Source organism: Callorhinus ursinus, unplaced genomic scaffold (assembly GCF_003265705.2).
Source record: "Callorhinus ursinus isolate GAN/ISIS: 27379988/994484 unplaced genomic scaffold, GSC_fseal_2.0 scaffold5, whole genome shotgun sequence".
NCBI lineage: Eukaryota > Metazoa > Chordata > Mammalia > Carnivora > Otariidae > Callorhinus > Callorhinus ursinus.
Genome location: NW_027397067.1, coordinates 34,727,402 through 34,750,373, shown reverse-complemented (window position 1 = coordinate 34,750,373; position 22,972 = coordinate 34,727,402). Strand labels below are relative to the sequence as shown.

General features: G+C 35.2%; 1 protein-coding gene across 2 annotated transcripts in view; it reads left to right on the top strand.

Moving 5' to 3' along the window:
* RMDN1 (regulator of microtubule dynamics 1) overlaps positions 1-22,972 on the top strand; it is a 49,781-nt gene that overhangs the window by 24,591 nt on the left and 2,218 nt on the right. Inside the window, exons 4-8 of one of the 2 annotated variants that reach the window (XM_025870799.2) lie at positions 134-293; positions 14,243-14,332; positions 17,076-17,131; positions 18,643-18,730; positions 20,187-20,217. In XM_025870799.2, the coding sequence (XP_025726584.1) occupies positions 134-293; positions 14,243-14,332; positions 17,076-17,131; positions 18,643-18,730; positions 20,187-20,217 (425 nt within the window). The remainder of the gene's footprint in view (positions 1-133; positions 294-14,242; positions 14,333-17,075; positions 17,132-18,642; positions 18,731-20,186; positions 20,218-22,972) is intronic. The other variant, XM_073892938.1, reaches the window with a different exon arrangement.

The following is a 22,972-nucleotide window of genomic DNA, read 5'->3' as shown; positions in this document are numbered from 1 at the left end:
ATGAATAATGGCTTTTGATACTGCTATATCTTCATTGACCTGAAAGACCACCATATGTATTCATTAGTGATGTGACCTTTAACAGTTTTTAAATGTGAGCTAAAATGGTTATTTTATATTTATTTCAAATTAGTGAAGATGCAGAGTTACTGTGGCGATTGGCACGGGCATCACGTGATATAGCTCAGCTTAGTGGGACCTCAGAAGAGGAGAAAAAACTCTTGGTCTATGAAGCCCTAGAATATGCAAAAAGAGCACTGGAAAAAAATGAATCCAGTTTTGCAGCTCATAAGGTGAGGTGCTTAAAGTAATGAAACTGTTACCATATGAGAGGTACATTGGTCTATACTTATTATTCCTAATTTACAGAGGAAAGAAAATTTGTCTATTTTAAAGAAGTAAGGAAGAGATTTATTTTTATAACGTTGTTTCAGAAAGATGTAGTTTTTTTCTTTGCATTCTTGAACACTTATTCTAACTTTATTAGTGTGTTGATAAATTACTTTTGTGAATGATTATTTTTAAACAAAAGTGTTAGTTGTTTCGTGAATTGCCTATGTCTTTATTCCTAGTAGTATAAGCACTTGACAAGTGTTTACTAATTTTCCTTACATTATACTTCTGTTTCATGCAGAGGTGAGAATAGAGCAGCTGGACGGCTAAGACCTTGTATAACTTTCACATATAACTCTGCTAGTTCCTGAATTTCCTAACTGGTTTAGAATGGTGTTTTTCAATTGGCACTGTGGGGACACATGGTGACATTATTGGTATTTGGATTAGGACATCACTTTATGATGTTGGACTTTCCTCAGTAGATCTGCCAAGTCATTGTGACAACCAAATTCCATCTCCACCCATTTCCAAATCCTCCCTTTAGGGGCCAGTCTCCCTCAACACCCCTCTAATACTGGTTTATATTAAAAATAAAACAGATACGGATTCCTTAATTTGTTGAGATTTGTTTCATGGGCCAGAGTATGGTCCATCTTCGTAAATATTCTTTGTGCATGTGAAAGGAATGTTTATTCAGCTATTGTTGGGAGTATTTTATAAATGTCATTCAGGTCAGGTTGGTTGATAGCCTTGTTCAAGTCTTTTGTATCCTTACTGATTTTCTATCTACTTGTTCTATAAACTATTGAGAGAGGCATGTTGAGATGTCCAAGTATAATTGTAGGTTTGTCTGTTTCTTTGCAATTTTATTAATTTTTGCAGCATGTATTTTAAAGTTCCTATTAGGAATGTAAACATTTAGGATTATTGTACATTCTTGGTGCGTTAACCTCTTTATCACTGTAAAATGATTCCCTTTATCTTTGAAATACTCTTGGTTTTATCGTCTACTTTGATATAAACATAGCAACTCTTGTTTTCTTTTGACTGTTAGCATGTTATATCCTCTGTCCTTTTACTTTTAACTGTGTCTTTATATTTAATATGTAAACAGGTGATTAAGTCTTGCTTTTATTTTTACTTATATATTTCACATTATATAAAATTCATCATTGTAATGCATATACTTCAGTGGTTTTTCACATTTTCCCTGTGTTGTGCAACCATCAGCACTAATTCCAGAATATTTCTGTTACCCCCAGAACAAACCCTATATCTACCAACAGTCATTTCCAATTCTCCCCTGCACCTGTTACCTGGCAAACACTAATCTACTTTCTGTCACAATGAATTTTCCTATTCTAGACATTTCATATAAATGGAATTACAATAGGTGGCCTTTATGTGTCTGGCTTCTTTCCCTTTGTGTAGTATTTTCAGGGTTCATCCATGTTGAGTAAGTGACAGTACTTCATTTTTTTTATGACTGAATAATATTCCATTGTATGGATATATCAGTTTTGTTTATCCATCAGCTGGTGAACATTTGGGGTGTTTCCACTTTTTGGCTGTTATGAATAATATGCTGTGTACAATTGTGTACAAGATTTTCTGTGAACATTTGCTTTTCTTTTTTTTTCTTATGGAGGTAAAGTCACACAGCACAAAATCACCCATTTTATAAATGCACAGTATGGTGGCCTTTACTACATTTATAGTGTTGTACAACCATTACCTCTAGTTCCAGAACATTTTTATCACCCCAGAAGGAAACCCATTAAGTCCAATTAAGTAGTCACTCTCTGTTCCCTCTTACTCCCCTGACAACCACTAATTTCCTTGCTGTGTCTATGGCTTTACCTTTTCAGGATATTTCAGAGAAGTGGCATCATACAGTATGGGATCATTTGTTTTTGACATCTTTCACTTACCATGTTTTTGAGGTCCATCCACATTGTAACATGCATCAGTATTTTATTTCTTTTTATGGATGAATAACATTCCATTGTAGGGATATACCACATTTTGTTTACCCATTGATTAGTTGTTGGACATTTGGGTTATTTCCACACTTTTGGCTATTGTTTATAGTGTAAATATCAACATTCATGTACAAGTACTTTTTAAATACCTGGTTTTTGTTTTTGTTTTGTTTTGTTTTTTAAGATTTTATTTATTTGTTTGACAGAGAGAGAGACAGCAAGAGAGGGAACACAAGCAGGGGGAGTGGGAGAGGGAGAAGCAGGCTCCCCGCTGAGCAGGGAACCCGATGCGGGGCTCGATCCCAGGACCCCAGGATCATTTCCTGAGCCAAAGGCAGATGCTTAAGGACTGAGCCACCCAGGCGACCCTAAATACCTGTTTTCAGTTCTTTTGAGTATATATATCTAGGAATGGACTTGCTGGGTCATACGTAATTCTATGTAATTCTTTTTTTTTAATAGATTTATTTATTTATTTTGGGGTCTGGAGAGAGAAAACGAGCAGACTCCCTGCTGAATGCTCAGGGAGCTAGATATGGGGCTCGATCTCATGACCCTGAGATCATGACCCGAGCTGAAGGCAGATACTTAACCAACTGAGCCACCCAGGCGCCCCCATGTAATTCTTTTGGAAGAACTGTCGAATTGTTCTTCAAAGCAGCTATATCATTTTCTTTTGCCACTAGCAGTGTGTGAGGGTTCCAGTTTCTCCATATCCTTGCTAACACTTGGAATTACCCACTGAAAAAAATTAAAACTAGTGCATATGAAGTGCTTTCTTATGGTTTTGCTTCGCATTTTCCTAATGAGTAATGATATTGAGCATCTTTTCATGTGCTTATTGGACATTGGTTTTGGAGAAAGGTCTATTCAAATTCTTGCCCCATTTTTCAACTAGGTTTATCTTTTTATTGTTGAGTTTTGAGAATATTTTCTGGCTATTAGTCTCTGATTAGATATATGATTTGCAAATATTTTCTCCCATTCTGTGGATTGTCTTTACTTTCTTGATGATGAGCTTTGATGCACAAATTTCTAATTTTGAGGAAGTCCAGTTTAGTTTTCTTTGATTGTTTATGCTTTTGGTGTCCTATCTGAAAAACACAGATTTTCACCTCTGTTTGTTTCTAAGAGTTTTATATTTTTTAGCTGTTACATTTAGGTCTTTGATCCTTAAAAGAGTTAGCTTTTATACATGGTTGAGATAGGAGTTCAAATTCATTTTTTTGCATGTAAATATCTAGTTGTCCTACCATCATTTGTTGAAAAGACTGTTCTTTCTCCATTTTCATCTTTGATGAAAATCAGTTGAACATAAATGTATAAGTTTATTTTTGAATTCCCAATTCTGTTTCATTGGTCTAATTGTAGACCTGTTGGTCTTTGTGATTTTCATATGGTGAACCATCCTTGTATTTTGGGATAAATCCCATTTGGTCATGTTGTGTCTTGATTATTACAGCTTTGTGATAAGTTTTGAAATAAGGAACTGTGAGTCTTCTAGCTGTTCTTTTTCAAGATTATTTTCACCATTCTGAGTTCCTTCAATTTCCATACATATTTTAGGATCAGCTTGTAAATTTCTTCAAAGAAGCCAGTTAGGTTTTTGATAGGGATTACATTGAATCTGTAGGTTAGTTTGGGGAGTATTGCCATCTTAACAGTATTATGTCTTCCAATCCACAGGTATGTGTTGTCTGTTCATTTATTTAGATGATTTTCTTCTTTCAACAGTGTTTTGTAATTTTCCGTCTTAAGTCTTGTACTTTGGTTAAATTTATTCTTTAAATATTTTATTGGAATTCTTAATTTCATTTTCAGATTGTTCATTGCTAGTGTATAGGAGTGCAACAAATATTAGTATATTAATTTTATATCCTGTAGTTTTGCTGAACTCATTTATTGGTTCTACTAGTTGTTTTGTAGATTATTTAGGTTTATTCTATATTATGAACGGGTCTGTAAATAAACTATCCATAGATAGTTTTACTTTTTCTTTTCCAATCTGGACCCCTATTATTTCTTAGTATCTTGCTCAATTTCCCTTGCTAGAACTTCAGTACAGTGCTGAGTAGATATCTTTGTTTTGTTCTTGATTATAGGAGGGTAGCTATTTGGCTTTCACCATTTACTGTGATGTTAGCTGTGGGTTTTCCATAAATGCTCTTTATCAGATTGAGAAAATTCCCTTCCATTCCTAGTTGCTGAGTGTTTTTATCATGAAAGGGTGTTGGATTTTGTCAGATGCTTTTCTCTGTGTCTGTTGAGATGATCATGTTAGTTTTTTCCCCCCTTAATTCTTTTAATTTGGTATCTTACATAATTGATTTTCATATGGTGAACCAACCTTGTATTTTGGGATAAATCCCACTTGGTCATGTTGTGTAATCCTTTTCATATGCTGCTAAATTCAGCTTGCCATTATTTTGTTGAGGAATTTGGCATCATAAGAGACACTACTCTTTAGTTCTCTTTTTTCTTTTCTCTGGTTTTATTGAGAAAAAATTGACATACATTGTTGTATAAGTTTAAGGCATACAGCATGATGGTTTGGTTTGCACATATTGTGAAATGATTACCATAATAGGTTCAGCTGATAACCTGTCTTCTAATATAGATGTGGTAAAAAGGAAAGAAAGAGAAAAAAAATTTTTCCTCGTGATGAGAACTCTTAGGGTTTATTCTCTTATGAACTTTCCTATATATCATACATCAGTATTAGCTGTAGTCTTCATGTTGTACATTACATCCATAATACAGTTCACCCTTGAACAACATGGGGAGAAGCTACTAATAACCTGTTGACTGGAGGCTTTAATGATAACATAAATAAGTACATATTTTGTATGTTATACGTCTTACATACTGTATTCTTACAATAAAGTAAGTTACAAAAAAGAATATTTCAAAAAAATGATAAGGAAAATAGATTTACAGTAGATTTCTCGAAATCTGTGTATAAGTGGATCTGCACAGTTTAAATCTGTGTTGTTCAGCTGTATTTATTTATCTTAAAACTGGAAGTTTGTACCTTTTTTTTTTTTAAGATTTTATTTATTTTTTTGGCAGAGAGGGACACAGCGAGAGCACGAACACAAGCAGGGGGAGTGGGAGAGGGAGAAGCAGGCTCCCCGCGGAACAGGGAGCCCAATGCGGGGCTTGATCCCAGGACCCTGGGATCATGACCTGAGCCGAAGGCAGACGCTTAACGACTGAGCCACCCAGGCGCCCCTGGAAGTTTGTACCTCTTGACCACCTCCCTCCAATTCCCCCTCCCCCAACTCTCTGCCTCTGGTAACCACAAGTCTTATGATTGTTTTTTTTTAAGATTCTACATGTGAGTGAGAATATACAGTATTTTTATTTCCTTAGCATAATACCTTCAGAGTCCACCCATGTTGTTGCAAATGGCAGGATTCCCTTTTTATTGTTGAATAATATTTCATTGGTGTGTGTGTGTGTGTGTGTGTGTGTGTGTGTGTGTGTGTACACACCACAACTAATTTATCCATCATCTGTTGATCTGTACTTAGGTTGTTTCCATTTTGGCTATTGCAAATGATGCTTTGAACATGGAGGTGCAGATACCTTTTCAAGTAGGTGTTTTTTTTTTTTTTTTGGATAAATTCCCAAGTGTGGAATTGCTGGATCATATGTAATTATATTCAAATTATTTGAGGATTGGCTATACCAGTTGGTATCGGCTATACCAATTTAGAATCCCTCAGTCATAAGGGTACCCTTTTCTCCACATCCATGCCAGCATTTATCTCTTTTTGATGATGGACATTTGTAACAGGTATGAGGTGATACCTCATTGCTGTTTTAATTTGTATTTCCTTAATGACTGTTGATGTTGAGCATCTTCTGTTGGCCTTTCTTATATCTTTGGAGAAATGTCTATTCAGGTCCTCTGCCCATTTTTAAATTGTGTTATTTGGTTTTTTGCTATTGAATTATATGTAATTGTATGAATTATAATTCAGATATTAACCCTTTATTAATATTGTTTGCAAATATTTTCTCCCATTCGGTAGGCCTTTTCATTTTGTTGGTTTCTTTTCCTGTGCTGAAGCTTTTTAGTTTGATGTAGTACCACTTGTTTATTTTTTATCTTGTTGCCTGTACTTTAGGTGTCATATCCAAAAAATCATTACCAAGACCCATGTCAAAAGGCTTTATTCCTGTTTTCTTCTAGGAGTTTCATAGTTTCAGGTCTTACATTTAAGCCTTTACCTCATTTTGAGTTAATTTTTGTGAGTGGTATGTGTCTAGTTTTATTCCTTTACATGTGAATATCCCATAATCCAGTGCCATTTTGGTAGTCTGTCCCTTTTTTTTTTTTTAAGATTTTATTTATTTATTTGACAGAGAGAGAGACACAGCGAGAGAGGGAACACAAGCAGGGGGAGTGGGAGAGGGAGAAGCAGGCTGCCTGCTGAGCAGGGAACCTGAAAGGGGGCTCGATCCCAGGACCCTGGGATCACAACCTGAGCTGAAGGTAGACGCTTAACCGACTGAGCCACTCAGGCACCCCTAGTCTGTCCTTTCTTAATTGGATATTCTAGCTCCCTTGTCAAATATTAGCTGACTGTATATTCTTGGGTTTATTTCTGGGTTCTCAGGTCTGTTCCATTGGTCTATTTGTTTTTATGCCAGTACCATGCTGTTCTAATGACTGTAGCTATAATTTATAATTAAGCTTGTTCTTTTTTCTCAGGATTTCTTTGGCTATTTTGGGTCTTTTGTGGTTCCCTCTAAGTTTAAGGTGTGTGTTTTTCTACTTCTGTAAAAAATGCCATTGGTATCTTGATAGGGATTGCATTGACTCTATAGATGGCTTTTGGTAGTATTGCTATTTTAACAATATTCTTCCAGTGCATGAACGTGGGTTATCTTTCCATTTATTTATATCTGATTTCTTTGATCGTTATCTTGCAGTTTTCAGAGTAGAGATCTTCTTATATAAGTTTATTCCTATTTGATTTTGATCCTCTTGTAATGGGAACTATTTCTTATTTAGAAAATTTGTTGTTAGGTTATAGAATTGCTACTGATATTTGCATGTTAATTTTATATCCTGCAGCTTTACTGAATTCAATGATTAGATCAAACAGCTTTTTTTGTTGTTGAGTCTTTTGGACATTTATATATAAGATCATGTCATGTGCAAATAGAGACATTTTTACCTCTTCCTTTCCAAATCTGATAACTTTTATTTTTTTTTCTTGCCTGATTGCTCTAGGTAGGACTTCAAGTACTGTGTTGAATAGGAGTGGTAAGAGTGAGCGCCCTTGTCTTGTTCTTGGTCTTAGAGGAAGTTTTTCAACTTTTCATCATTGAGTATGACGCTAGCTGTGGATTTATCACATATGGTCCTTACTATGTTGAGATATATTCCTTCTATCTCTAATTCAGCTTGTTGGGAGTTCTTATGAATGGATGTCAAGTTTTGTCATATGTTTTTCTGTATCTATTAAAATGATCATATGATTCTTTTTTTCTATTAATGTGATGCATCACATTGATTGATGCATGTGTGTTGAATTATTCTTGTATTCCAGGGATAAATTCCATTTGATTGTGCTGAATTATTCCTTTTAATGCTCTGCTGAATTCTATTTTTAGTATTTTATTGAGAATTTTTGCAACTTTATTAGGTTTCTTTTGTTGTGATGTTTTGTGTTGGTTTTGGTATCAGAGTAACGCTGGTGTCATAGAATACTTAAGAAATGTTCATTGTTTTTCTGTTTTTTGGAAGAGTTTAGAGAAGCTTGGTGTTAATTTTCTTTAAATATTTGGTAGAATTTGTCAGTGAAGTCATCTGATCCTGGTGTTCGCTTTGTTGGAAGTTCTTTTGATTACTAACTGTAGTATTACTTATTATTCATTTGTCAGATATTTTGTTTATTCCTTTTTTTTAAAAGATTTTGTTTACTTATTCATGAGAGACAGAGAGAGAGAAAGAGGCAGAGGCAGAGGCAGAGGGAAAAGCAGGCTCCCTGCAGAGCAGGGAACCCGATGAGGAACTCAATCCCAGGACCCTGGGATCATGACCTGAGCCGAAGGCAGACACTTAACCAACTGAGCCACTCAGGCACCCAGATTTTTTGTTTATTCTCAAGTCAATTGGATTGTTTGTTGTTTCTAGGAATTTTTTTCATGTTTGCTAGGTCACTTAATCTGTTGCTATACAATTGTTGCTACTATTCCCTTATAATCTTTTTATTCCTAGATTTATTACTGAGGTTAGTAGTAATATACGTCCTCTTTGAGTCCTGAGTTTAGTAATTTTTCTCTTTTTTTCTTTTTATGTTTGGCTAAGGGTTTATAAATTTTGTTGATCCTTTCAGAGAATTAATTTGGTTTTGCTATTCTTCTCCATTTTTTCCTATATTTTATTTATTTCCACTCTAATCTTTATTATTCCATTCCTTCTGCTTACTTTGGGTTAGTTTGCTCTTCTTTTCCTAGTTTCTTAAGGTGAAGTTATTGGCTGATAACTTTCTTGAAGGTAGCCATTTATAGCCATAAGTTTCCTTCTGAATACAACTTTGTTGAATCCCATTAAGTTTTGTAATGTTGTGTTGTTTTGTTCTTAAGGAATTTTTAAATTTTTTTGTGATTTATTTGACTCATTGGTTATTTAGGAGTGTGGATTTTTTAAAGATTTATTTATTTATTTGAGAGAGAGCGCAAGTGAGTGAATGAGATGGGGAAGGGGCAAAGGGAGAGGGAGAGAGAGAATCTCAAGCAGACTCCCCACTGAGCGCAGAGCCCGACGTAGGGCTCAATCTCAGGACCATGAGATGATGACCTGAGCTGAAACCGAGAGTTGGACACTTCAACTGAGCTACCCTAGGAATGTGTTTTTTAATTTCCTCATAATTGTGAATTACCCAAATTTCCTTCTTTTATTAAAATATTTTCATTTTGCTGTGGTTAGAGAACATACTCTGGTTTCTGTCTTTTAAAATTTGAGACTTTTTTATAGCCTAATATATTGTCTATCCTGGAAAATGTTCCATGTGAATTGAGAAGAATACATAGTCTGCTCTTGTTGGGTAGAGTGTTCTGTAGATGTGTGCTAGGTCTAATTAGTATATAGTATTATTTGAGTCTTCTATTTGCTGATTTTCTGACTAGTCTTAGAAGTGGAGTATTGAAATCCCAACTATTATAGTTGAATTGTCTCTTTATACCTTCAAGTCTGTCTGTCAGTTTTTGCTTTATTTATTCTGGGGCTCTGTTGTTAGGTGTATATTTGTTTATAATTGTTGTATGTTCTTGATAATGTTTTTCTTTGTCTCATATAATAATTTTGGTCTTAAAGTCTGTTTTGTCTATTATTAGATCATTATCTAATTCTGATTAATATCTACTACCACTTCAGCTCTCTTGTGAGTACGGTTTGCATGATAAAACTTCCCTCTTTTTCCTTTAAACCTATATACCTCTGAATCTAATTGTATTGTAGACAGTATATAGTTGAATCATGGGTTTTAATACATTTTGCTAACCTTTGCCCTTTATTTGGAGAGTTTAACCCATTCACATGTAATTGACAATAAGAAATTCTTTTGCAATTTTTTTTTCCGGTCTTTTGTTTCTCAAGTCCTCCATTAGTGTCCTTTATTTAGTATTAGGTTTATTTTGTTGTACCGTTTTAATTCCCTTGTTGTTTCTTGTAGTAAATATTTTGAATTATACTCTTAGTGGTTATCCTGAGGAAAACCATTCATTTTATTAATTAACATTTCAATAGTATACCAACTTTGCTGTTATGTATCTCTGTTCACATCCCCTTATTCTGACCAAATCAGCTGGCATTTTGATCTTGGACTTCCCAGCCTCCAGAAATTGTGAGTAATACATTTATATTGTTTTAGCTGCCCACCCTAGTATTTTGTTCTAGTAGCACAAGCAGACTAAGACCAATGTCCATGGTACTGATTTGGCTGTTAATCTTATTGAGGACCCTTTGTACATGACAAGGCACTTTTTTCCTGCTGCTTTCAAGATCATCTCTTTGTTTTTATCTTTGAGTTTGATTATGCTGTGTCTAGTTTGGATCTCTGAATTGATCTTACTTGGGGTTTGTTTTCATCAAAGTAGAGAAGCCTTTGGCATTTATGTTTTCAAATATTCATTCTACCCCTTTCCTCTTCTCTCCTCCTGGGACTTTTCTTATGTGTATTTTGGTAGGCCTCTGAGGTGGTTTCATTTTCTTCATTCTTTTTACTTTTACTGTGTAATATGAATTGACCTATTATCTTCAAGTTAGCTAATTCTTTCTTCTGCATATTCACATCCACCATTGAGCCCTCATTTCAGTGTTGTGTACTTTTCAACTCCACAATATCTCTTTGGTTCCATTTTGTAATTTCTGTCTTTTGATAATTCTCTATTTGATGTGATACTGTTCTCATAGTATACTTGTTTTTTAAACATCATTTCCTTGTTGAACATACATAAAGTCTAGGATGCCCAGCATCTGGGCTTCTTCATGCATAGTTTCTGTTGATTTTTTTCCTCCTGTGTGTGCATTATACTTCTTATTTTTTTGCATGCTTTATAATTTTTTGTTGAAAACTGTTGATTATTATAATATGGTAAATCTGGAAATCAGATTCCCTCTTTTCCCAGAATTTGTTGTGGCTGCTTATTTAGTATTTCTTTCTTTCTTTTTTCTTTTTTAAGATTTTATTTTTAAGTAATCTCTACATCCAGTGTGGGGCTCAAACTCACAACCTCGAGATCAAGAGTCGCATTCTCTACTGACTGAGCCAGCCAGGCCCCCTCTGTTGTTTTTCTTTAGTGGCTTTTCTGAACAAATGATTTCTTTGTCATATATAGCCACTGAAGTCTCTCTTCTGTTAGCTTAGTGGTCAGGTAATGATTGAACAGGTAGTTTATAAAATGTCTGGAACCCAAATGTTTTCCAGTGTTGATCATAGGGCTCTGTGTATGTGTTGAGACATACCTTTAACACTTAGCTGGGCAGTTTTAAACTGTACCTAGCTTTCACTTCCTGTTTATGAAGAGCCTTAAGGTCAGCAGGTGGTAAGCTTAGGGCCATCTCAGATCTTTCCTAAGCATGTGTGTCTTTTTTGGATTTTCAGGGATATTTTGGAGCTTTTTTTTTCCCCCCTAAAATGCTTTGCTGTTTAATTCAGTAACAAAATAATTCACATTTTACTATGCTTTCAAAGCATGACATTTGAAGTCTATTTTCTCTTCCTTTGACATATGCATTGGCAATAAAAAATAAAATGTCATGGTATAGCAGTATGCGTGGCACTCAAAATTCTGTCAGGTTATAACCCTATCAGTGTGATTCACAGGGTTATGGAGCAGCAGTGGAAATCAGTTAAAATATCACATATGATTTGGGCGCCTGGGTGGCTCAGGTCATGATCCCAGGGTCCTGGGATTGAGTCCCACATCGGGCTCCCTGCTCAGCGGGAGCCTGCTTCTCCCTCTCCCTCTGCCTGCCACTCCCCCTGCTTGTACTATCTCTCTGACAAATAAATAAAATCTTTAAAAAAAAAATCACATATGATCTCTCATCACAATTCAGCTCTGCCATGTTGAGCAAAAGCAGCTATAGTCAATGCATAAGTGATGAGCATGACTGTTGTTCTAGTAAAGCTTTATTCGTGGGCACTGAAATTTGAATTGAACATAATTTTCATATGTCATGAAATACTCTTTTGGCTTTTCTTTACTGAAGCTTTTCAGAGCCCTTAGGGACATCTCTTTACCTAACCTTCCTCCCCACCGCCCCCAGGAAGCAGCCTTTTTTTTTTTTTTTTTTTAAAGATTTATTTATTTATTTATTTGAAAGAGAATGAGAGAGAGAGAGCACACGAGAGGGGGCAGGATCAGAGGGAGAGGCAGACTCCCTGCTGAGCAGGGAGCCCAGTGTGGGACTCGATCCCGGGACTCCAGGATCATGACCTGAGCCAAAGGCAGTCACTTAACCAACTGAGCCACCCACGCGCCCCCAGGAAGCAGCTTTATCCTTTATCACTAGGGCCTTTTCAGTTTAGGTGAAATATGTACAAGGCCAGTCTTCCAGGGAGCCATGAAACAGATCAAAACAAATAATTAATTATAGTTCTCCATGAATGAGATCTGTTCCATTTGGTACCAGGAATGGAGGGCTGTTTTCACAGCTCCCACTGAGACTGGGAGTATGGGATGGGACTGGAGTAAGATAAAAAGTTCACTTTTCTCATTAGGAATAATCTGTTGCTTTGAATAAGCATTCCCAGGTCACTGCAAGCTTTAGGTTAATTTTGGAGTTCCAAAAAAACATTGATTCTAATAATTGTTGCTCATTTTTATTTATTGCTTTCATGGAGGAGAGAATTCAGATTTCTTTACTTCCCTTTTTTCACTTACGTCGCTGTCAGTCTGTCTTAATTTTAATCCAATTTGGCTTTCAGTTGGGATGTTTGGACCATTTACATTTAATGTGGTTAATGATATTTTTTGTTTTAAATTTCCTATCTTTCTAGTCTCTGTTTGTTCCATCTGTTCTCATTTTCTTCTTTTTCTGCCTTCTTTTGTATTGGACATTTTTTGGATTCCGTTTTATTTATTTGAGTGACTTAATGGCTATAATTGTATTATGTTGTTTTAGTGGTTGCTTTAAGTTTTATAGTGTATATCTTTAACTTATAGTCCACATCAAGTGATATATACTTCATGTGTTAATAACTGCTCTTTGTGCTATTACTGTGATACGTCTTTGACATATGTTAAAAATCTCAGAATACTGCCAGTCTAATCAGGGAAGAAAATGTTTAGGATTCATCCATAAGCTTGTGTTTGCTTTGCATATAGAAGATAGATATATAAGAGAAAAGTGATGTTACCCAGAGTCCTGATATGTGGTAGAAGATCAGAACACCAAATTTGAAACCCTGTGTGACCCCTCTACTCATTTGGATTTGGGCAACTGGATAACTCTCAGTAGAGATAAGTGAGCATCGCCTATAGAGTAGGGGTGTGTGTGTGTGTGTGTGTGTGTGTGCACGCACGCACATATGCACGTATGTGTGTTTTAAGGTATACTTTTTAATTTTCAATAAACTCACCAAAATTTTGGTGGAGAATAGATTTAAACAGAAGTTTGTTTTAGTTAAAAATCTTTCTGGTTATAATCTTTAAAACCCCACACAAATAAGCTCAAACAAAAACAGGGGAGGTGTTTTGTTGTTGTTGTTGTTGTTTTTAATAAGGAACTACTTACTCTCTTTCATAGAACCTAAAGGCAGGGTGCTTTTGGTTCAGGAAAAACTGGCTCAATTGCTCTGATGTTCCATTGTCTTTCCTCTTTGCTGTTACCTGCAAATCTTTTTCTCTACGGACTCTTTTTTTCTCATTCTGTCTTGTGACTTTCTACAGCACTTGAGTTTCTGAAGCTTGGATATTTTGGATTTAGTCCTTCGGGGTGAAACTCAGTCTCAGTTTAGGTGTATTGTCTTAAGTATGGCTACAGGGACAAAGTCACAATTGACAAATGTGGGTTATTTCTGTAACAGTGCAGATGGGAGAAGAGGCAGCTTGCTGAAAAGAGGATGAGAAAATAAAATGATAGTTACTCAGTTGCACATTTTTCTAAATTTATACTCCAGTCATAAACACGAATCATTATTTCCCCATTGTGCTGATAACTTCCTTAGCGACTCTGTTCTTTATCTTGTATTATAGTTTTCTATAAACATGTCCTTGAGTTCTTTAAGGTCCATGTCTACTTTTCTTTGTATATGACAGTATATTTAATACAGTTTTTATGCTAAGTTTTTGTTGAATGAGAATTACTATTGAGGAATAAATTTTCAGTTTTACCTTGTATTGAATGAAACCTTAGTGGAGTATTATTATTCTTATATGTTTTTTACTTCTGTTTTTAGTGGTATGCAATCTGTATTAGTGATGTTGGAGATTATGAAGGCATCAAGGCTAAAATTGCAAATGCCTACATTATCAAGGAGCATTTTGAGGTACTGATGAATTTTAAAGGGAATTAGTTTTTTAAATAAATTTCTGTTTCACTTATCTATTGCTGTGTAGCAAACCACCTAAAACTTAGAGGTCTAATGCAATGACAGCTTATTTCTCAAAATTTTGTGGGTTAACTATGTAGTGGTGCTTCTGATCTGTTTGGTGTAGCTGAGGTCATTCATACTGCTGCCTTCACCTCTGACTTCAGCTAGGACAGAATGTACAAGATGGCCTCTTATATGATGGTTTCTCTCCACTTTTCTTTGCATTATTTAGTCGTCTAGCCCAAGCTTCTTTACAGCATGGTAGCTGGCTTCCAAGAATTAGCATTCCAAGATAAAATTCCAGTGTGCAAACTTTTATCAAGCTTCTGTTTTGCATCACACTTGGTAATGTCCTGTGGACCTAAACAAGTCGTGTAGCGAAGACCAGAGTATGTGGGAGGGAACTTTACAAGTTCCTGAATACCCTGAGGTGTGGTCTGGTGTAAAATCTAACACAATTGACAAACCACTCCCAATAATAATAGTACTATTTACGATTCTTATCTCTGTGTATTTTGTGTTTTCATATTTTCCCCAAGGTTCCTTTTTTTTAAGATTTATTTATTTGAAAGAGAGAGACACACACAGCGAGAGAGGGGACACAAGCAGGGGGAGTGGGAGAGGAGAAGCCGGCTCCCCATTGAGCAGGGAGCCCGATGCGGGGCCTGATCCCAGGACCCTGGGATTATGACCTGAGCCGAAGGCAGATGCTTAACGACTGAGCCACCCAGGCGCCCCTAAAGTTACTTCTTTTATAGTAAGCTCTTCCTTAGATGCCAGATATTCTCCAGGAGTTTGTATATTTCATGGTGTGCCATATACACTACCTCATTGTCCTAAACAAAACTAAACAAAAACTCCCAAAAAACTGCCACTAAAAATTCAGCATATTTATTTCTCTTTTGGTATTGTAGACCATCTCAAAAATACACAAGAAGAGAATGTGATGGAACCATGCATAGGAAGAATGCTAGATAAGCTATCTTACAATAGCTTTTCTGAATTTTATGATTATAGTCTCAATTCTTATTTTACACAATGGGTAATAGAAAAGAACACTGGATGGGGGAGTCAGGAGACCTAGCTTTTATTCTGGCATCAGTAGTACATATACACACACACGTATATGTGTGTATGCATGTATATATATATTTTTCAGTTTAATATGCTACATTTTTCACATTTTAAGACCTTTCTTAAAATCAGATTGCATTATATAATCAGTGGTATCTTATAATAGGCAATGCTTTTTTCTTTTTAGTGTCAGATATAATAATGATGTGTAGTAACTTTCATGGTATCTTAGATTCTGTGAAATGTCGTAATTTGCTCAGTGGCATTAAATAAATCACCTAAGTTATTCTGTGCCATAGTATGTAGAAATATATGACAAATATTTTCCAATATAAGTCATGAAAAATTGCAGAAAATATATTAATGGAAACAGGTTATAGGTTATTTATTAAAAACCAATGTTTTGGGGCACCTGGGTGGCTCAGTTGGTTAAGCGTCTGCCTTCGGCTCAGGTCATGATCCCAGGCTCCTGGGATAGAGCCCCACATTGGGCTCCCTGCTGAGCAGGGAGTCTGCTTCTCCTTCTGTCTGCTGCTCCCCCTGCTTGTGCTGTCAAATGAATAAATAAAATCTTAAAAAAAAAATTGATGTTTTACAGATTTCAAATGTGTTAAGTATACTTTAAAAATGATAATATTTAGTATTTACATACTAAAAAGATCATTTATACTATTATCCCTAATTCCATTATTATATCTAAAGCCATAAGGAATTACTATTTTTAGATTGTTGTTGTTTTTAAGATTTTAAATAATCTCTACACCCAACATGGGGCTCGAGCATGGTTCACCGACTGAGCCAGCCAGGTACTCCTATCTTTGGATTGTTTTTGAAAACACTTAAACTAATGGCAAGAATTATAAAAGAAAGGGTTTGCTTGAGAGCAGCCCCTCTCAACCCATCCCATAAGAAAATTAAATTCCCTAAAGCATTCATTGCATGTTATGAATTAACTTCTCTCCCTTGCATCTAGAATGATACTAGCTCTATACCATTCTTGATAGATATAGTTATCCATATGATTTTTTGTAGGGTTTAATTTTCTAGTGGAACTCCAATTAGGAAAGGTTGCTTAGTGTATAAGTTGTGTATACTTTAAAACATATTTTGCTATAAATCATATCCCTAAGGGAAAAGTAAAATAAAGTCGGTGCTGATTCTTACTCATATTAATGAAGCAAGATTTTTGCTAAGTCATACTTGGTTATTAGCCTTATTCTAGCTATTACCTCTACTACTGCTAACATTAGATCAGGGTCAGTAATAAATTGGTACTTTTGAAAAGTAAAATTATGCTGGTTATAGAAGATATTACTGTGTTAAATACCATTTTTTTTTAAAGATTTTATTTATGTGACAGAGAGAGACACAGCGAGAGAAGGAACACAAGCAGGGGGAGTGGGAGAGGGAGAAGCCGACTCCCGGCTGAGCAGGGAGCCCGATGCGGGGCTCGATCCCAGGACCCTGGGATCATGACCTGAGCTGAAGGTAGACGCCTAACGACTGAGCCACCCAGGCGCCCCACCAAAATGTTTTTTTTAAATCATGACTTTTGTTTTCTTCAAACATAGTACTTAACTTGTGTTTAGAAAACAAATAGATTGACTTTCTCATTTCTTGTTAGAAAGCAATTGAACTGAACCCAAAAGATGCTACCTCAATTCACCTTATGGGTATTTGGTAAGAACATTTTCTTTAAATATTTCAGTTGTAGTCAGTATGATCTTATTTTGTAGTATATAAAACAAGATGTAAAGTATTTAAAACTATTTGGCATTCATGAGTGTTTATTATATTAACTAGCAGTTGTGATGTAACACTAAATTTGATTGTGATCATGTTAACCATTGTTATTCAGATCATTTAGAAATATATATTAAAATGAAAAAGGCATTAAAACTTTTGCTAGACTTTGAAATTCCCTTTGTTGGGAAAGACTGTTCTTACTTACCAGTCTAAATGAAATTGGATTAATCTAACTATATAGCAATACAAGTTCGATGCCCTAAGAGGGTCTTTACATCTTCAAGGTGTCTCAGATTCAGTCTGATTCATCTGAGGAATAATATAATCTGACTTTCAGTATCTTTCCATTTGTTTAGTGTATGACATTTTGCTGGTATGAGCATACACTAATGTGTTTAAATGCTTGCTGATTTAAGAGTCTTTTTTTTTTTTTTTAAAGATTATTTATTTGAGAGTGAGTGAGAGAGAGAGAGAGCACAAGCAGGGGGAGCAGCAGAGGGAGAGAAGCAGACTCCCTGCCAAGCAGGGAGCCCGATGCGGGGCTCGATCCCAGGACCCTGGGATCATGACCTGAGCCGAAGGCAGATACTTAACGTTAGACTTAACGTCCAATGTTAGCGTTAGACACCTAACGACTGAGCCACCCAGGCGCCCCTTAAGAGTCTTTCTTGAGACAGGTTTGCTGCTATTTTCTTTGGCTGTAGGCTGCAGACCTGAGTATTTTATTGTCTTACAAATAAATGGCGTAGACAGCCCTGTATCAGATTCTTAAAAAGGAGTTAAATATCCTTCAGGACAAAGGACAGTATTAAACTAACAAAATGCTTACTGAGAACTAATGATAATGGAGAGACAGTGCTAGGGAAGAAACATGAATAAGATACAATGGCCACCTCAGGGAGTTCAGACTCTAGTCAAAGATGCAGTACCCCTACCTATATCAGAAAGTTGTCAGGATCTTTGGATGTTAATCATTTGCCTCACTCTTTTATATAGGCAGACTTAAATTGTTTGCCATTGTTATTTATACATATCATGTTTAGTTTTTTAATTTTTTTTAACTTCTCTGAGTTAGTTTTTCTTACCGAAAAAAATAGGGGTAATGAACCTAACTCATTTAGTTCCTTGTAAGGAGTAGATGAGAGATAATCACTGAGCACCTGGAACAGAGTGAGCACTTAGTGATGAATGATATATACTGTTAATCATTACTAATATTGTTGCTTACTACTTGTATCTAATCATAGAACACATCCTAATTGATGGATCGATATAAATCAGTCTCTAGATAATTCAGTGGGAATATTAACCTGCTGGATATTATGTAAAGTGCAAATTGTTTAAAGGTATAACAGAAGAAAATACCTTTTATATCTGTTAAGATGCTTAGTTTTCTGTAAGAGAAAAAAAGGTGCAATTGAGATGTATATGTTATTTCTTTATAGGTGTTACACATTTGCTGAGATACCTTGGTATCAAAGAAGAATTGCAAAAATGCTGTTTGCAACTCCTCCTAGTTCCACCTATGAGGAGGTAGTGTGCTGTCCTTTGTTAAGTTAGTACTGATTTTGTAACTGCAGTGCCATTCTACAGTGTCCAGATCTGGAGCTCTGGGCAGTGAGGCCTTTGAGCATGTTTCTAACCATCCAGTGCAGCTATCTTATCACAAAGGCTTAATACTTATAATCTATGACTGGGAGTGGTTTTTTGTTTTTTTTTTTTAGGTGAGTGTCTGATGATTCTGGTATATTGTCAGCTATAATAGCTCATGCCTAAAATCTAATGTTGTTTCCTGTTTGAAATCTACGCCATATAAAAGTCATAAAATAGAAATTCAACAACTATTACTCAGCATTAGTTTTAGATATGTGTTTTACACACTAACAGTCATTTACCTGGAAAATCATGTATTTGTATAGATAAAGGAAGAGTAATTATAACTTTTTTAAATTTTTTTAAAATTTTTTATTAATTTGACAGAGAGAGACACAGCGAGAGAGGGAACACAAGCAGGGGGAGTGGGAGAGGGAGAAGCCGGCTTCCCGCCGAGCAGGGAGCCTGATGCAGGGCTCGATCCCAGGACCCTGGGACCATGACCTGAGCCGAAGGCAGACGCTTAACGACTGAGCCACCCAGGTGCCCCTATAACTTTTTTTAGAAAGTGGGGTTGAAAGGCTTATACTCATATTTTCAAGGCCCTTTGCTTTCTTGTTGAAAATAAAATTTGGAAGGGATTTCTGGGCAAACATTTTGGGTAACTTACACCACTAAAAGTTTCAGAGTAAGGAAATAAGGCTGTTGAAAAAGCTTTCCTAGTTCCTGTGTCATGACAAGGAGATATTTTTTCCTTCTGGCAGGCTATGGTGTAGAATTTGATACAAAAATACTTAGTTGAATAATCAGAACACAGTTGGGAAATATATATTGTTATTAAAAGAATGTATTCTAAGGAAAAAAAATACAGTCAGCTCTCCTATAACAAATTAGTTATGTTTCTAGGAAATCAGTACATTATAAAAATAGTTTAAATGGGACAAAAAAGAACTAAGAGTTTCAGACTCACAATAACATTTTATGTTGGAATTTCAATAATAAAGGACTTTTAAAAAATTTATTGGTACAACCTATGTATCACTGAGTAAATTTAGCTTTTGATTTTATCAAGTTTTTATGGATAGTGACTCATGACTTGAGAGAAGAATCAAAATAGCTGAGTTGCATGTGATAATGTTCTTTCCTCTCTGCACTTGATGCTGGTTTGGTACAAGTTCTAAATAGCAATCAAGTTATTACTAGAAGTGGTCCATATACTGTAATTTGTGCTTTGGTGATTTAATAATGTTCAATTTTGCTGTGTTAACTTTCACTGTTGATGAATTGACCTTTAAGATGTTTTAATTTACTTCCTGACTTTTGAGGAAATGTTTTTTTAATATTGATTCTGTTATAACCCTTTTCATTATGTTTGGGCTCTTTGTGTTTTTAACAGGCATTAGGCTACTTTCACAGGGCAGAGCAAGGTAACATTTTTCTATTTCACATACTAGTATACTTAAAATTGTGTGAATGCTTTATATATAATAGGAATTTTTATTTTTTTTAAGATTTTATTTTTATTTATTTGAGAGAGAGAGTATGAGCACAAGTGGGGGGAGGCAGAGGGAGAAGCAGACTCCCCACTGAGCAGGGAGCCCAATGTGGGGCTCAATCCCAGCACCCCAGGATCATGACCTAAGCCAAAGCAGACGCTCAACTGGCTGAGCCATATAGGCGCCCTGATATAATAGGAATTTTTAAAACAAAAATGTTACTTATTCTAATATACTTCTTTTTGCACTAGAGATTATCAGTTTTTAGTCTTTATTCACTAAAAATCACCAGAGTAAGAAGTAGGCTGCTACTGAATTTAGAGCTACAGTTCTGGAATGGTCCTTTATTTGATGTCAACTTTCTTTTTTGAGAGGAGGCTTTGACAAGTTAATGGTCTTAATTTAAGATTACACAGCTGATGAGAAACATTTATTTAAATGTTTAAAATTTTTTTTGAGATATATAATTGACATATAACATTAGTTTCAGGTGTATAGCGTAAGGATTCAATATTTGCACATGTAAAATGATTATAATAAGTAGTTAATACCTGTCACATTACATTTAAACAAATTTTTTTTTCTAAGATTTACCCTTTCTCTTCAAAAAGCTTTTAAATGAGAAATCTTGTTTTTAAACCAGGCCAGTTTTTGCTTTGTTGCAAATATTGTCTTCTTTTATGAAGAGTTTCATGTCTCCCTGGCTTTGAAGAAATGGCCAGTCTACAAAACTGACACCAGCCCATCCTAAGTTCATCCTTTTTAATATTAATAGCACAAACTAGAAGAGTAAAGGACATAAGCATATGTTACCAAATACACCCAAAAAAAACCCATTGCAATTCTATTTCTATAAAATTAGATGAAAATTAAAGACTATGTATTAGAGAGCCTACTCATAAGGACTTGTTCAGATGCTTTTAGGATAGCAAAGCGTTTTTGTTTTTGTTTTTAATTTCTTCTAAAGAATTGTGTCTGAATGTTAAACTATGTAATACTCTGATTTGCTGTTACTGCCTTCCACTGCTAACTGGTTGTGGTAATAGCTTTTATATCATGAATATGAATCTGGGAATAAAGTTTCCTCAAAGGGATTTAGGAGCATAATTGCAAAGTAAAAATAGGGCCTTAGAGAATTGAGGGTTTGGGGTGTTGAGAAAAACATGGTCAGTTAATTCCAGTCATCCTCCAGGTTTTTACCCTATAGGTCAGTTCCTCCAGGCGGTCTTTCTTTATGGACCATATCTGGTTTAGAAGCTCCTCCTAGGCCCTTAGTACCTGTTACTTCTCCCATCATAGCCCTTATCACTCCATAGTATGAGTATGTGAGTTGTATTGTTTACGTGTCTAAGACTAAATTCGGGAATGATGCGGGCTTTGTCATTTTGTTCACAATTTGTTCCTTAGTGCTTAGCATAATGCTATCAAATTTGCTGAATCACTGAATAAACAGATGAATGGATGAACCCCAAGGAAACCTTAAGTACATCTACACAACATCTCATAAATATGTTCAAATTAAACAAGTAAAACAATTTTGGGTTAAGAAGCAAATGGAGTTAACCATAAATTATATCCAGGGAAAAGTGTGCTTTAAATATAGAAGGTCCCAGGTTGATGATAGGAATCTGTATAAAGAATTAATGAAGTTAGTGAGACAGTCCCATGCTTTCATAGGCTTTTTGTTCAGTTTTCTCTAAGCCAAGAATGTTCTCCACTCTTCTGTTAAAATCCTATTCAGCTGCCAAAGCAGCCCAGATGTAACTTCTTAGAGTTAGTTTCTCTTTGTTTTCTCATAAATGTGTACTTTAAAATGTGTACACCTGTCAAAGCATTCCTTTCATTCTTCTTTTACATTTAGTTATGTTCGTTTGCCTCTCCTCTTCATTACAAATTCCAAAAGAACAGTCTTTGTTGAATCTGTATTTAAGTATAACCCACATTCAGTAAATGTTAATTAAATGTATGTATGTACACTTGACCCTTAAACAATGAGGGGGTAGGAGTCCCGACCCCCTGCATAGTTGAAAATCTGCATATAATTAACTTTTGGCTCCCCTAAAAGTTAACTACTTAAATAGTCTACTATTGACTGGAGCTTACTGAAAACATAAACAGTTGTTTAAAATAAAATGTATTTTGTATGTTCTATGTATTATAAACTGTATTCCAACAATACAGTAAGCTAGAGAAAATAAAATGTTAATAAGAAAAAATACAATTACAGCACTTACTGTATTTATGGAAAAAAAAAACTGCATTTATTTGGACCTGCACAGTTCAAAACTGGGTTGTTCAAAGGTCAAATGCATATATATCATGATTTCATTCATTCATACAGCATATATGTATTGGGTGCATGTTATGTTCTAGGTATTTAGGATATAGCAGGGAATAAAAGACATTAATAAAAAGAGAACCCCTATCCTTATAAAGCATACATTCTATCAGGAACCTCAGTTTCTCATCTATTAAATGGAGTACCTATTTTATAAAATTGTGTGAAAATGAGAAATGTAATAGAATGCCTAGCACATAGCACTGAATAAATGGTACTTTACCAATATTTTTTTGAGACTGGAATAGTTGAACAAAAGAGAATTTTAGTTAGCCTAATCTTCTATTGACCACAAATTTATTATTAGAATTTAGACTGAAGAAACTCAGCCTTTAAAAATAAAAACAG